At 35.1% G+C, this 16,825-nt stretch overlaps 1 protein-coding gene across 4 annotated transcripts in view; it reads left to right on the top strand.

The window, feature by feature from the left end:
• The window catches only part of CSN2 (casein beta), a 43,369-nt gene extending 28,035 nt beyond the window's left edge, over nucleotides 1–15,334 (top strand). For 2 of the 4 annotated variants that reach the window (XM_067036914.1, XM_067036915.1), the window contains exons 2-8: nucleotides 9,378–9,440; nucleotides 10,166–10,192; nucleotides 10,300–10,326; nucleotides 11,364–11,387; nucleotides 11,481–11,525; nucleotides 13,124–13,621; nucleotides 15,013–15,334. In XM_067036914.1, the coding sequence (XP_066893015.1) occupies nucleotides 9,390–9,440; nucleotides 10,166–10,192; nucleotides 10,300–10,326; nucleotides 11,364–11,387; nucleotides 11,481–11,525; nucleotides 13,124–13,621; nucleotides 15,013–15,018 (678 nt within the window). In that variant the 5' untranslated portion in view covers nucleotides 9,378–9,389 and the 3' untranslated portion in view covers nucleotides 15,019–15,334. Of the gene's footprint in view, nucleotides 1–262; nucleotides 306–9,377; nucleotides 9,441–10,165; nucleotides 10,193–10,299; nucleotides 10,327–11,363; nucleotides 11,388–11,480; nucleotides 11,526–13,123; nucleotides 13,622–15,012 lie in introns of all 4 variants that reach the window. The other 2 variants (XM_067036917.1, XM_067036916.1) reach the window with 2 other exon arrangements.
• The last annotated feature ends 1,491 nt before the right edge of the window (nucleotides 15,335–16,825 follow it).

Raw genomic sequence — 16,825 nt, forward strand, 5'->3', positions numbered from 1 at the left:
TTTTGAATAACATTGTGTTGTAAAACAAAAATAATAATTTCTATTCTGACAACGAATGAATTATTATAAGATTCAAGTGAAATAATACATGGGTAAACACATAAAGGAAAGTTTTAAGTCCAATAAGGAATCATTTCAATTTTTATTACTGTATTTATGTTATCGTGTAATGAATGCTTAACATTTGTGAAATAATTTCCGGCCTAAAAATTCTTTAAATTCACTTGTTAAAACTATTTATTTGATTCCTTTTTTTATACAGCTATCGTTTTACTGGGGGTGTTGGAAGAAGTAGACTTACCAGAGTAAGTAAAGTAGTAAGGAGTTTTCTTAAAGTGAATCCATGGGCTCAAAGCTAGTTGATATTGGTGATATACCTGGGGATTTTGGAGGATTGCCCGTTGCTGGTAATGCTGATAGCATTTGTACTAAAAAGAAAGAAATTAACAATAATTATCTTCAATTAAACAATCTCCATGAGACAGATCAGGTCAACTGATATCAAATAGATTGAACTAAAGAATTGTTCATTATGTAAAATTCACTGATTGCAACTATGTTCATAAAGTGAAGTAGAATTTTTGAAATCATATAGTAAATTCAGAATTTAGACAAAAAAGTTTTTAAAATGTAAATTCTTACCTATTTGCAAGTAAGAAGGAAAGAAGACAATTGTTTAATTACCAATATATGTATATCAGTTTTCCATGTTGTTTCCCATAAGTGGTCTTTAGAATCAGATAGACTAAATTGAAACTCCCATGAGCCTATGTTCTGAAATCTGTGATCCTTGGCAGGATGCTGAATCTTTTTGAGTGCCACTTACTGATAAAATTATGTAAAGCACTTTGGATAGTACCTGTCATAAATGACAGCTTAATAAATGCCCTCCTACCTCCTATTTATTATTTTGATCGTAGTATGAATATTTGACCCTACTACTGTAGAGATTTCTTGAAATCTTAGAGGCATAGCCCTTCCTTAAGAGCTTCAGTTTGTACAGAGGGAAAGCCAGTGGATCCTTAAAAAGCTAATTGATGTTTAAAATTGCCTGAAAATAATTATTAGATTGATAAATGGTTATAGAAAATTAATACATGAAATATGTCTATTATTAATCATTTTGATCAAATATTAGGAAGACCTTTAGAAGTTTCTAAAACTGTAATTTTAATTATATTATTAAAACTATAATTAAACAGAAACAAATTTTTTAAATCAGGTAGGTTTTTAGTGGAGAGGGTCCCATCTGGGGAGGGATTTAGGCAGAGACTTGTTCTATGACAAATGTTTTAGAGGGAATTTGATTTTCTGTGGAAGGATGATAAGAAAAGCTACCACTTTGGGCATATTCTGTGTCCCCAGAATTCCCTAATTTACTTTATGGATATTATCAAATTTAATCTCCACAATAACTCTTACAGGGCCAACAACACTATTCTCATTATACAGAGGAGAAAAATTCAGCTTAAAGCAGTGAAGTATTTCACAAGTTTCAAAGAGGTGCTAAGGGGTAGGGAATCAGCTTCTGGAGACACACACCTTATTTTATTGCACTTTGAAGACACTGCATTTTTTTAATAAATTGAAAGTTTGTGGCAACCCTACATCAAGCAAGTTTATTGGCACCATTTTTCCATGAGAATTCTCGGAATATTTCCAACTTTTTCATTATTATTATATATTTGTCCTGGTGATCTGTGATCAGTGATCTTTGATGTAACTATTGCAAAAAGATACGACTTGCTGAAGTCTCAGATGATAGTTGGCATTTCTTAGCAATAAAGTATTTTTTAAATTAAGGTATGAACATTGTTTTCAGACATAATGCTATTGCATCCTTTATTAAGTGTGCTATTTTTATAAAGTGTGCTATTTTAATAAAATAAATTTTAAATTAAATCAATAAGATAAATGTTAATTACAATTCAAGAAGATAAATACAGTTTTAATTAAAATTAAGTTAGATAAATAAAATTTTAATTAAAATTTAATAGAATAAAACTTTAAAATAAATTAATAAATAAAAGAAAATAAATTTGTAAGTAAAATCAAATAAATTTAATAAAATAATAAAATAAAAATTTAATTAAAATCTAATAAAATATATATTTAATAAAATAAGTGTGCTATTTTCATAAAGTCTGCACACTTAGTCAAGTATGCTATTGACTACAGTATAGTGGAAACATAATTTCTATGTGCATTGGGACACCGATAAATCTGTGTGCCTCACTTTGTTACAATATTTGCTTTATTGTAGTGGTCTGGAACCAAACTTGCAGTATCTTGGAGATATGTCTGTATTTCAAAGAAGATGAATTAGATAACCTGATAGGCTTGAAAATAGAGCTGTTGCTCATTTTAAATCATGAGATATTAGGCCATGTTGCTCTAGTAAAGATAAGTGGTAATAAGATAGTAAGACACAGTTGGGCTATATTTGCACTTAAACTATATCACTTCAATGTAAAATAACATTTTTTAAAGTTTGGAACTCATTCAGATTTGAATAGATGGTAGGAGAACACCTCATTGTTATTGCGAGACAGGCATATCTATTTCTTAAGGAAATAATACTATAACACAAAAGTAAAATATACCAAAAAAAAAAAAAAAACAATTGCTGGGAAAGCTATCAGGTGGCAGCTCACCTACTGTGCTCAAGGAATAACAAAGAGGCCAGCAGGACAGAGCAGGAACTAGAGTGAGAATAAATACACAGAACATGAGGTCAAAGAGGCAACAGGGGGCCTGATGATGTAAGGTATTTTAGGTCACTGTAATGACTTTTGGATTTTAATCTGGGAGTGACAGGAAACCAATGAAAGGCAGTATGTAGAGGTGTTGTTGCTTTGAATGTTAAATAGTCTAAGAAAGTCTGGGAGAATGTGTGACTGCTGCATATCATTTTATAGTGAGAACAATTGTCATGGTTGAGTATTTTTTGTCAGCTACATTCACAGGGGCAGAAGGTAGAATTCGGATTAACCTGGGATATGATTTAGGTAAGACAGTATAGGAAAATCAGAGACAAGTAGGGGATTTGAATATCTGTATACAAGTGTGATAATAGCAATTCCCTTGAAATTCAAAGTGGGAAAGAGGTGTATATAGACATAAGGAACTCAAAGGCACTGAAGCACTGACAGGATGGTTGAAATATCCTATATTCTGATGAAACCAAATAATGTTTGGCTTCAGATATAAAAAAGGGTTTATTCAGTAGGTAGGAAGTGGAATAGGAAAGTAGGAAGGATGAAATTATGGAGTGGTGAAAATACTTTCATGTCCTTCCACATTTATGATCTGATAATGAGCAGGAACCACACCATCTTTGTCTTTTTTCTTTGTGTGACTTTTCAAGTCATCCAGTACAGTGCTGCTAAATGTGAGATGATTTTTCACTGCCCTGCCCCAGGAGACATGTGGAAATTTCTTGAGACATTTTGGGTTCTATTAGCTGTGTGGTTGGTGCTACTGGCATCTTACGGGTAGAGGCCAGGGAAGCTGCTAAACATCCTACAACACACAGGATAACCCCCACAACAAAGAATTCTCCTGTCCAAAATATCAATAGCATGAAGGTTGAAAAATACTGGTCTAGCATGTAGTATGTGCTCAATAAATGTATCTTGAACTTGAGTGATATTTATGAGCATATGTAAAGGGAGAGTAATTAGGATTAAGAGTGTGTCCTATGAATCAGGGTTCTGGGTTTTATGCTTTCATGGTGTCTGCTTGCTCACAGAACATATTTCTTATTCCCTGATTCTTGATTAACTTTATAAATTAATCTTAATAGCTATATTTCACATAAATAAGATGTTATTTTATTATATTTGGATGATCTCATGGAGAGAATTAAAATACTCCACCTACATAAATAATCTAAGCTAAACTATCTATCCCTACCTAATAATTTGTCAGAATTATTTAATTCTGTGTTTTGTTGTTCCTAAATCTGAATTATTATATAAATCCTATTTATTTTCCTTCTCCCCGCCCCCATGTTTTGGAAGTTATTAAACAGTACCTCAATTATTTTTTAGGAAACTGAAGTTTTTAGTTAACAGCTCTATCTCTAAATAGCTATATTATCCTGAAAAAATAATACAAATTCCCAGGTCCTCAGTTTCCTCTTCTCTAAAATATATTTAAGACATCATATGGATGATATCTCTTAACTTTATTTTTTTTTTTTAGCCATGACACACAGCTTGCGGGATCTTAGTTTCCTGACCAGGGATCAAACCCATGCCCGCCACAATGGGAGTGCAGAGTCCTAACCACTGGACCACTAGGGAATTCCCAATATCTCTTCTAGTTCTTATTTTCTGAACATTTTTTGGTCCCTTTGTTGTACTCTTTATACAACTTTTCTATTGCTCTCTTTCTTGAGGGTATTACTTACATGGTTTCAGCTAGAATATATCCAAAACGCAGGACTGCATATTTCAGATCCATCATTCAATATGGGAAAAAGCTTTGGCTGAACAAATTCTGCTTATAACAAATAGTACTAGAACATCTTGCTTAGATTATATCTTGCTCCTCACCCAGAATTATCTTATAAAATTTCCCTGTATGAAATTCTCATTTTGCCTTATAAAAATGGCAACTCTTAAGTTATACATTGCAAAAGCCTGAGTTGTCCACATGGTGCTTTCCTTCTTATTGGTCTTTGTGTTCTGAAGCTTACCTGGCCCGTGGCACCTGATGTTATCGTAAATCTCAGGCTTTTTAATTTTCCCTTGGACAAGCTCCTTTCTCTACTGTATTGTTAGTGATTTCCTTGATCAAAGTTTTACCTACTTTTCTTGCCCAATTGAGTCCATAACTATATCAATTAATATAATTCAAACTTGGTGAGAGACAGTCATAAGGCAATCCTGTGTTTATTGCACAATATGTAAAATATCTTTCTGAGAAAATAAAAAGGAAGTGTTGAATGGGTAGGGCATGCTTGCTTTTGTATTCCTTTTCTCAGAAAACACACTTTTTTGGCTGTGGCCTTGGCAACCAAGAGCTAACACATAAAGGCACATGGAGCAGCCAAGGCCTTTTCTAGTTATATCTATGACACTGGAGTCATTTCATCATTTCTTTTCATGGCTTCCTCCTGGCTCCCTATGAACAGTCTTAGAATGAAGATTAGCTGAATAATTCAAATACATAGCAGACATTGACTTGGGTTTTCTAAGCAATACAAAACTTGTATGGTGTGTTCCTCTCCCACACACATCTAGCATGATATGAATGCAAAGTATATTGTGAAGAAAAATTATTAATTACGCTAAAGTGCTTACTTTAGAAAGGCATCTATCTGTCCTGAAGCCCTGAATATATCTATTACAGGCAATGAATAGAAGAAACAAACCTTCTAAAAATGAGTTGTGTCAAATACAACTACATTTATGAACGTCAATTGCTAAAGAGTCAAAGAAACTTGAAGGCTGCTTTTGTAAATGGGCACCTAAAAAGTACTTTTGAGGTCTGGCTCAGACTGTATTGTAGTACTTTGAGTAAGACCCTCCTCCTGTCTGGGTTTTCATTTTCTTTCTTCCTTCCTTCCCTCATTTGTCCTTCCATGTATACTAGTTGATAAACATTGACTCACTGTAAAAGATATGAGGCCAAACCTGGACTGCCCCGTTTTAATAAATTTGTACGACTATCATTCATTTTGTAGAAGTATTCTCTAAATGTTACTTTCTGTCTTAAAACCCTTCAACAATTCTGCACTATCTAGAGAATAAAATTCACTTTCTTGGGCTTCCCTGGAGGCGCAGTGGTTGAGAGTCCGCCTGCCGATGCAGGGGACAAGGGTTTGTGCCCCGGTCCGGGAGGATCCCACATGCCGTGGAGCGGCTGGGCCCGTGAGCCATGGCCTCTGAGCCTGCGCGTCCGGAGCCGGCGCTCCGCAACGGGAGGGGCCAGAGCAGTGAGAGGCCCGCATACCGCAAAAAAAAAAATTCACGTTCTTTAGGATCATTGCATGCTTTGCCCATCATTATCTGACCTCTTTCTCTTTCTCTCTTCTCATCTCCATCTACTCCTTGCTCCTTGCAATTCATGACTCAGATTCGCTACTTGATTTAATTGTAGAGACTTCTTTCTCATATTCAAGACCCTATTCTTCCTTTCCTTTTAGCCTATAACTCTCTTCCGTCTTTGGGTCTAAGCTACTGTCATGGACTTGTTAGCTTGTCATTTTCTGCATTACAGCATAAAACACTAACAGCTATTCAGGTTAGCATGAACTTGTGTCCTTTGTGTGGCTTGTGTCTCTCTGGTATCTATTAGAATTTCCCCACAATTAAGATCTTGAAGACCCACGAAGTACTAAGAGACTTTATTGTGGTTACAATAACTTGGGGACTGGGCCAGAACATCACTGTCCCCCAGCCAATGTCTGTAGTTACTGGACAGTTTCATTTCCTTTATCAGATTGTGAATTATTCCCTTGTTAAAATGCTCCTCAGAATTTCTGGGGACAGATAATAGGAAGAATTCATTTTCTAATCATGCAGACTTCTTGGAATTCAAACTCACTATTGATTTTATTTCAACCACAAAATTAGCATGCCATTAAATACTGTATATAAAGAGCCACAAAAGCAGACCGTTATCCACTCAGCTCCTCCTTCACTTCTTTTCCTCTACTTCAGAAAAAAGGTAAGAATTTCAGATATAAATTCAATATATCCTCTCCTCATCTTTATTTCAAACTAAGTTGAGATATAGAAAGAATATAATTGCTTAAAATATATCTTTAAACATTAGAGTATTTAAGATAGTGCTAACAATATTTTTAGCACTTAGGTTGAAAAAAATAGAAGTGCCTATAAAGATTTGATAAAAATTATAATGACAGCATATGTTTTCTGAGTCTAACAAAATGTAGTAACAGTGATTGCTATTTTCTTTAGTACACGACTAGTTAACAGGCTATATTAAAAGATCTATTTCTTGAAGTAAATTTTTTTAATTTTTTAAAATTTTTTAACATCTTTATTGGGGTATAATTGCTTTACAATGGTGTGTTACTTTCTGCTGTATAACAAACTGAGTCAGCTATAGGTATATACATATATCCCCATATCCCCTCCCTCTTTCGTTTCCCTCCCACCCTCCCTATCCCACCCCTCTAGGTGAACACAAAGCACAGAGCTGATCTCCCTATGCTATGCAGCTGCTTCCCACTAGCTATCTATTTTACATTTGGTAGTGTATTTATGTCCATGCCACTCTCTCACTTTGTTACAGCTTACCCTTCCCCCTCCCCATATCCTCAAGTCCATTCTCTAGTAGGTCTGTGTCTTTATTCCCGTCTTACCCCTAGGTTCTTCACTGAGAAAGTGTTAGCCAACAAATAGTTTATAGAAGTAGCATACTGAGTCAAGAAATAGAGTAGTCAAGAAATGGACAATATTTTTAGAAGAAGAGTGTATTTATCAAAATTGTTTAGAACATCCAAATTCCCAGTTTATCATTTAGTTTATACTATTTAAAAATATTAAAATAGATACATGAAACACAGAATTAAGTTAAAGAGAAACAAAGTGTTTTACTTTGTACAAAAATTCTAGATCTGACAGAGATGACCAGAAAACAAAAATTAAGGAAAAATATGATCTGATAGAAAGAATAAGTATATTAGTCAATAATAAAATTCTTGCTTGAAAATCTGTATATAAAATGCTAATTATAAAATAAAGAAAATGTAATAATATTTTCCCTACTTGTAATGAAATCTATTATAGTACCATACTCTTTTTTTGAGTCATGTCAGTAAAAAATTATTTAGAAATTTATAGAAGTGTTAGGTAAAGTACAATTAATATAGAATTAGCACCCATGAGAAAAATCTAGAAAGAAATTTCTTAATTTAATTTGAAAATCTGGGATTGAAGATTGTGTGTCAAGGGATATTGGTGACACAAACATTATTTTTTACCAGAACTTATAGAAATGCAACAAGACCAACCATTTAGTACATTTTGGTGAAAAGTGATAACATATTTTATGTTATGCTCCAAGGAGAAGTAGCCTAGAGTGGGGATTGGATAAAAGAACCTGGCATCTTGGTAAATCATCAAGGGATAAGTACATATTTTTATGGAGAGAAAATAAACGGAGTGTATGATCTCTAAAATTATGTGTGACAAAGGAGAAGAGATGGCATGAGGCGTGTGGGGATGAAGACTGAGGGGTGGATGTACATGGAGAAGAGAGAATCCAATCAGTCCAAGAAAATGTCTGGATAAGTGGAGCAAATAAAAGAAATGCTAAAATGAAAATGGTGGTCTTATTGGAAATAAAGATATGAATAAGATATGAATAATATAAAAATAAAATATGATCTTCTTTGTATACATTTTCTTTGATCAGTTGCCTCTCAATAGAACTGAGGCTCCAACAGGACTGAGACCCTAATGTTTTGTTCACTGCTAAAATCCCAGCACCTAAGCAATGTCTGACAATAAAAGGTGCTAAATAAATATATATATTTTTTAATTTTATTTTTATTTATTTTTGGCTGCATTGGGTCTTCGTTGCTGTGAGCAAGATTTCTCTAGTTGCAGTGAGCGGGGGCTACTCTTCGTTGCAGTGCGCAGGCTTCTCGTTGTGATGGACTCTCATTGTGGAGCATAGTCTCTAGGCGTGAGGGCTTCAGTAGTTGTGGCACATGGGCTCAGTAGTTGTGGCTTGCAGCTCTAGAGTGCAGCCTCAGTAGTTGTGTTGCACGGGCTTAGTTGCTCCATGGCATGTGGGATCTTCCCGGACCAGGGCTCGAACCCGTGTCCTCTGCATTGGCAGGTGAATTCTTAACCACTGCACCACCAGGGAAGCCCAAATAAATATTTTTGAATAAATGAATCAACTAATTAATCTTTCTGTAAATATTTGTAACTTTTATTCTGTCTTTCAAAAAAGCCCTCATAAGTACTGTGAATGAGATGAAGTAAAGTAGGATAGGGCTGTTAGCTGAAAATATCTGAATGGCTGGCAATGAAATATAAACTTGGTATGTACGATTAAGGAGCCATAGTAGATTTTGACCTTGGTCATACGATAAAACTTCTATTAGTATTTTTTCTAAAATACACACATTTTCTTCTTCTTTTTTTTTTTTTTTTCTTTTTTTGGCCATGCCATGTGGCATGCGGCATCCTAATTCACCAACCAGGGATTGAACTGCATCCCCTGCAGTGGAAGCATGGAGTCTTAATCACGGGACCTCCAAGGAAGTCCCCAGACATTTTTATTTTACGTTACCTTTGGTTTCTTTTAAAGGAAAGTAATCCTACCTAAATAAGAAAATATATTAGATTGACAAGTAATATACCGTTTCCTCATTTCCCCATTCACAGGACTTAATAGCCATGAAGGTCCTCATCCTTGCCTGCTTGTTGGCTCTTGCCCTTGCAAAAGAGGTAAGTACAGAAAAAATCTTGAAATAACTAAGAAATAGTACTATCTGCCTATTTTTAGAATGTAGTATTACCAACATTTTAAATGTATAAATAATGCAGGATCTCAGATTTTTTTTTGACTTCTAAGAAAATCATTTACCTTCACCCACTATCTCAACAGAATCCTATAGGACCACAAATCTGGGTCAAATGCTTCTACAGTATTGTGCCACCAGTCCCTAAAGGAAAAGCAAACAGACCAATAAGCAGCAGACGAACAAGAAGAAACACACATAAGAACAAAAAAATGAGTAATATTGCACAAATACAATTGCATGCATGTGCAATCTTGATAAATGTATCTTATTCCAGTGATGGAATATACATACCTCTTACTCTAGGGAACTGGGCTGATTCCTACCTGTGTATATTCAACAGAGGATGCTACTCCAGAAGACAAATAATCATAAACATATTCATAATCATAATAAAAAAGTGTTCAAACAAAGTAACTCCTGTTACCCCTATAAAAAACTCTTAAGGTAAAATAAAAATATACCAATAAAAAGATACTAAATTTGAAAGCCATAAAAGCAATTACAAGTCTCTCAAAAGACATATAACATTTTTTATTTCTCAAATTTGTGAAATAGCTCTCCATAAGGAAGGTAAAAATTAGGTAGGAAAAATGCTTAATAATGGGCTAGCTATGGGAACTACAATGGTGTCTTTTTTTTTCTCTATAGAAAGAAGAACTCAATGTATCCGGTGAGGTAAGATATTTTTATTCAGACAAAAATTTCCAACCATAAAGTAATAACACTGTCTGATGATCTAGTAGAAGACTCAGCTGATTGTTGATTTCTTTTTTCCTTTGCAGACTGCGGAAAGCCCTTCAAGCAGTGAGGTAAGACAACGTTCATTCGGAGACAATTTCCCAAATTTAGAACAAAAAAATATTGTACTTTCTTTTTGTGTTACATTAGGGCAGTTAAGCCAATGTAGCTATGTTCTGACAGGTAACTAATGTAAATTTCCACTGTATATGTTTAAAGACAGAATAAATTTCTAAAAGATTTAGTATTCTAGCAGTTTCTAAGTTTGCCTGCTACTTGAATTGTGTCACTGTGCCCTGCGTTTTGTTTTGTTTTGGGTTTTTTTTGATGAACTATACAGTCCTCTTTTCTATCTTGAACTCTCTATGTTAACCTCTTTCCCGGTTTTGACATTTATTGAGCACTTTCTGTATCAGACTTTGACTAGGAGCTGTGGTACAAACTGGAAAGAGGGATGCCCTTAGTAAAGAGTGGAGAGACATGCAAATGGACATATTTTGTTATTATAATAGCAATCTAGTAAATAAGAGACAGTGAGAATTAGTGCCGTCCTAAATCTGCCTGGGGGAGTCATGTAGATGTTAATGCTTGCACCACTCTTTTTGGGGTCTGTTATCACCTGTTAGTTAAATGGTACATCAATATACTTTGTCTCTTTGCAAAGGTTATAAGGTCCTTAGGAGAGGGTATCTATTTCTTACAATTCATTTGAAGCCTAAACATAACAAGGGAACTAAGAATGATTAACAAATGCATCAATGGTTATTATCATATATTTTCAATGACTTTTCTTCTAGAACTAGATGAGGGTATTAGAGATCATTTGTTGCCATAAGAAGGGAACAGGGTGATAGAGAGAAATTAGCTTCTGTTAAATGCCTCTTTCAGTATTATGCTCACTAATTTTCTTTTCTTTCTTGACTGCATCATCTGTTCTTTTATACAACAGATTTATTCAGAATAGTGTAACAAAGTTTCAGCAATTAAACTAATGATATTATCAAACAATACGTCTGCATTAACCTATTAAATGTCTTCATTTTCTGATGTATGTTGACAACTAAGAATTGTTCATTAAAACTAAACCTGATTTTTTTTTTTCCGGAAGGAATCTGTTACGCACATCAACAAGGTAAAACGGTTATATTTAAATGTACATATTTTCAAAATTTCCTGTTTGATTTTTACAAATAATAACACTTCTTTATGTATAATTGTTTTTTAGCAGAAAATTGAGAAGTTTAAACATGAGGAACATCAGCAAACAGAGGTAATTCTTTCAGGATTAGTATATTTTGAAAATTATAATGAAACATAATACATGCAAACATACTTGTAATAATCATGTTCAGTCTAAAGAATGGTAATAATATAAACATCAGTGGAAGAAATTAAACTTTGAGAAGGTGAAAATATTTTTAAAGACTTAAACACATCTTTAAATTTTTATTTTTATTTTTTTGTGGTACGCGGGCTTCTCACTATTGCAGCCTCTCCCCTTGCGGAGCACAGGCTCCGAACGCGCAGGCTCAGCGGCCATGGCTCACGGGCCCAGCCGCTCCGCGGCATGTGGGATCTTCCCGGACCGGGGCACGAACCCGTGTCCCCTGCATCGGCAGGCGGACTCTCAACCACTGCGCCGCCAGGGAAGCCCTTAAACACATTTTTAAACACATAATCAGCTTCCAGAATTTAGAATAAATACCTAAGAATAACTATTGATTTATTCATTTTACTAATAGTATACCTGTTTTCAATAAGTGCACCTTGGTAGGAACATTTCTGGATAGGGGACTGGGATCCCCTTATTCTCAAGATGGATATGGTGAGGAAAGAGAGGAGGGAAGCAGTGTGGCAAAAATCATAATTTGATCATTTATCAGCTGTATAACCTTGGCTCCAAGTTTATCTGTACCTGGATTTCTTCACCTGTAAATTGAGAATATTCATAAACCCCCAGGATTGATGAGCTGGCATACAGTGAATATTCAGTGATTTTACATTAGCATTCTGTAGCTTTTATACTCACATTTATGAATGTGTGAAGTTCCTAAAAGTATTTCCATTACACAGGAGAGAAGTGAGGTGCAGAACAATTGAGTACACAGTTGTGTGGCAATATGACATAGTTATTAAATAGCAGAGCTTGCTTAAAAATAAGGGCTGGGAACAACATAAATTCTGTAATTAAATTACTTTTGTGGTAACATACTTACCTAATTGTGGTATTTAAACTTTCCTGTTTTACCAATTAAGTTAGATTGTCTGGAACTTACACCAAATATTTGCTAAATCAAAATGAATTTACAAATTGATGCCTCTTTAAAGACTCAAGATTACCACCTTCTACCAAGGGAAGTAGCACTAGAAGTTTGCTGTTGTTAAGTAACTCCTTGAATTAAAAAAACAAATTAAAACTTACTTTTCATTAAAACAAACAAAAATAAACCTTGGAGTTATCTCTTTAAGTCTTTTTAAAATAGATCTTAATTCATTATATGAAAACAATTTTGATTATTATCGACACATTGTTGAAAAGTCTGTACCCTCTGAAGACCTAAGTATATAGCTACAGCTCTGCAGGCAACACAGAAAAAGGTGAAACAAGTCTTGAAATCTCCAAACATTGATTTCTTTTGGCTCTGTGGATTCACCTATGAAGGAAGTGGGTTAATGAGAAATCCCTTAGTGGGCATTTTACTCATGAATCTTCACAGGACCCCAAATAATTTCTTAACCAAAGTAAGTGAAAGATTTTCTTTCTCTCTTTTCACTGAATTATTGTTTAAAAAAGAGGGAGGCTAATTCATCATGAATGTCAATTATAACTGAATTACAGACGCAAAGATTATTTGTCCTTCTTTCCAGGGTGGACGCCAGGATAAAATCCGCCGCTTTTCCCAGCCACAGCCTCTAGTCTATTCCTACACTAGGCCAATCCCTTACCCTATCCTTCCACAAAACGTCCTGTCTCTTGCTCAGCCCCCTGTGGTGGTGCCTTTCCCTCAGAGTGAAATAATGGAAGTCCCCAAAGCTAAGGAGACTATCCTTCCTAAGCATAAAGACATGCCCTTCACTAAATCTCCAGTAGAGCCCTTTATTGAAAGCCAGAGCCTGACTCTCAATGATCTTGAAAATCTGCACCTTTCTCTGCCTCTGCTCCAGTCCTTGATGCACCAGCCTCCCCATACTCTTCCTCCTACCCCCATGTTTCCTCCTCAGCCCCTGCAGTCCCTTTCTCAGCCCAAAGTCCTGCCTATTCCCCAGCAAGTGGTGCCCTACCTCCAGAGAGATATGCCCGTCCAGACCCTTCTGCTGTACCAGGAGCCTGTACTTGGTCCTATCCGGGGGCTCTACCCTGTTATTGTAAGTCCAAATTTACTAATTGTGCTGTTTCACTTATGATGTTTCTATGATGTTAGAGTAACTGAAAGCTCTAGAATAAAAGAAAAAATGAATAATGAATGGTTCTAAAATGCATATAGTTTAGATCAGTGGTTCTCAACACTAGCTACAAATAGAATAACCTGGAGAACTCCTCCCCCCACCAAATGTCAATGTCTAGGCTTACCCATGGAGATTCTGATATAATTGTTCTTTCTATGTAGAAGACACTGAATATTGGGAAGAAATAATTTCAGGGACTATGATTTAATTGGTCTGTTGATAATTTAGATAAAGAGGATTAAGGTGTACTAAAGCCAGAATTAAATTTGATAACCTCATTTGGTTGGGAATAACAAACCTAAGAAAGTTTGTTATTTTCTACAATTTTGAAGTTTTGCTTGTGCACAATTATCTCCCCACATGCCTCATTTCACATCTTGTTTTTGATGTATGAGCATATGAGGGCAAAATACTGAGGTGTTTATTTCAATACTCATGAAATTCTTCGGGAAAGTGTTCTTGCCAAAAGGTGAATTGTATATTTATTCATTTATTTTTTAATTTTTAAGGTCTAAGAGGATTTCAAAATTAATGCCCCCGCCTCACTTTTGGTAAGCTTTAGGAGTTTGGAGATAGACTGATCATTTTTATAGTTAATATCTTTTTACATTTCATTTTCCTGGATAAGCCCCAAATAGTGGCAACTTCCATCAGTATGCCAATTTAATTATTAATTATCAATTTATTCTCAATGACTATTAATTATGCACCTGAAATTTTGTATCTTTTATATTTCAAATAATTCAAAATTGTATGTATGTGCTGTTGACAGATTTGATTGTTTTTCTTTCAATTGCCTATATCCTTATGCTTGATTATCATCATTTTTAGAAAAAACTGAAAATAATTTCTTCTACTTTTATGTAAACATGTTAGAGCTTATTTTAAAGATCAATTGCATTCACATTTCTAACTTAGGCTTTATGAACTTCAATTAGTTATCAGTTAAAATTTATATATTGTCTTTTAATTTATGAGTAAAAATACAGTTTCTTAGTCCAGACATAAGACTTAAAAAGGGAATAGAATGTAGTTTTGAGATTCTTAAGATGCGAATCCTCTTCTGATCATGATCCAGTAGGCATAAAACAATTCCAAGTGAGCTGATATTTGATCCTAGAGGAACTTTTATATGCCTTCAAGATAGGGCACAATATGGTGCATTTGTAATAAAATTTCTCTTATGAACTAGTCCTACCAAAATTACAAATAAAATTTCTCTTATGAATTAGTCCCACCAAAATTACAAATGGGGAGAGATGAAGAATTATACCATATAACTAATTCTATATTTATTCTCTATTCCACAGAATTGACTGCGACTAGAAATGTGGCAACTATTCAATCCTTGCATCATGCTGCCAAAATAGTTTTTAAATGAGTCGACATGGAAAAAAATGAAACTTTACTCCTTTATTTATTTTATGCTTTATATGGCATTCATCTTAATTTGAATTTGACTCATAAACTCTATATTTTCAAAAGTTTAATTCAACAAAATTTCAACTTTAAGTGGGAAATACCATAAACATATCAAAAATATGTATAAAAATAATTTCTGGAATTGTGTTTATTATTTCTTTAAGAATCTCTTTCCTAACCAGTCATTTCAATAAATTAATCCTTAGGCATATTTAAGCTTTCCTGTCTTTATTATAATTTTTCAGATGTAATTGGCCTCTTTATTTTTAACTTAAAGTTATTATTGGCATTAAAAATAGCCGTGGAAAAATTGAAATTGAGTAGAACACTTTGAATTGAATACCAGAGGATATCAAAAGGTGGAGGAGGGCTTCCCTGGAGGCTCAGTGGTTGAGAGTCCGCCTGCCGATGCAGGGGACACAGGTTTGTGCCCCGGTCCGGGAGGATCCCACATGCCGCGGAGCGGCTGGGGCCGTGAGCCATGGCCGCTGGGCCTGCGCGTCCGGACCCTGCGCTCCGCAACAGGTGAGGCCACAGCAGTGAGAGGCCCGCGTACTGCAAAAAAAAAAAAAAAAAAAAGGTGGAGGGAAAGACAGGGTGATCATATGCCGCATATTCTCTAGAAAGTCTTGGTTTATACCTATTATCTCAGTTGAACTATTACACTTGTGCCTTTCACTCTCAGAAGTATCCAGCATTAGCTGTTGAATTTTATGGTCATAAATTAGGAATTTATGACCTAATTGATTTATGACCTAATAAATAGAAAAAAAAGCTTCAAATGTGGTATCTGAATCACAGCTCTATAACGTGGTAGCTAAGTGGTGCTATTGCATAAGTTAATCTCTAAGAGGTTCCATTTCTACATCTATAAAATAGTCAATTTAAGGGGTTTTGTTGAAGTTGTAATGTGAATAGTGCAGTGCACGGTACATGATAGGTGTTCCTGGTTGCCCCATGTTCCTGACTTCACTTACACCAGAGCAGCAAGAGCCATTATCACAATCAGAATGAGCTGAGTTATGTGATTTTAGCCATTAATGCACAAGAGAGCAGACTTATGTGAAGCTCTGATATCCATTGTCTCTGTCTGTGGAGTAATTGTTTCATCTCAATGAATTATCTGTCTACCAAATCCTACATTTTTATACACAATTCTATCCCCTTGAGTTTACACAGTGACTTGTCTAATTTCATCTTTCCTGCATCCTCAATGTTTTTTTTTTTTTTTTTTTTTTTTTTTTTTTTTTTTTTTTTTTTTTTTTTTTGCGGTATGCGGGCCTCTCACTGCTGTGGCCTCTCCCGTTGCGGAGCACAGGCTCCGGACGCGCAGGCCTAGCAGCCATGGCTCACGGGCTTAGTTGCTCCGCGGCATGTGGGATCCTCCCGGACCAGGGCACGAACCCGTGTCTCCTGCATCGGCAGGCGGATTCTCAACCACTGCGCCACCAGGGAAGCCCCATCCTCAATGTTTTCCTCACCTCAGGATCAAGTCCAAGCTGTACTTAGGCATAATATCTCCTATCTTTAAAGAAAAATTCCATCCTTGACAGTTCTTTAGGTTACTCTATGACAACTATCATAAAAGAAGTAACCAAACTGCTGTGTCCATTTTTTCACTTGTTATTCTCTCATTAGCTTGCTCCAATCAAGATTTTATTCCTATCGAAGCCACTTTCTTGAAGATTACCAATAAATTTT

This window comes from Kogia breviceps, chromosome 6 (assembly GCF_026419965.1).
Source record: "Kogia breviceps isolate mKogBre1 chromosome 6, mKogBre1 haplotype 1, whole genome shotgun sequence".
Taxonomy (NCBI): domain Eukaryota; kingdom Metazoa; phylum Chordata; class Mammalia; order Artiodactyla; family Physeteridae; genus Kogia; species Kogia breviceps.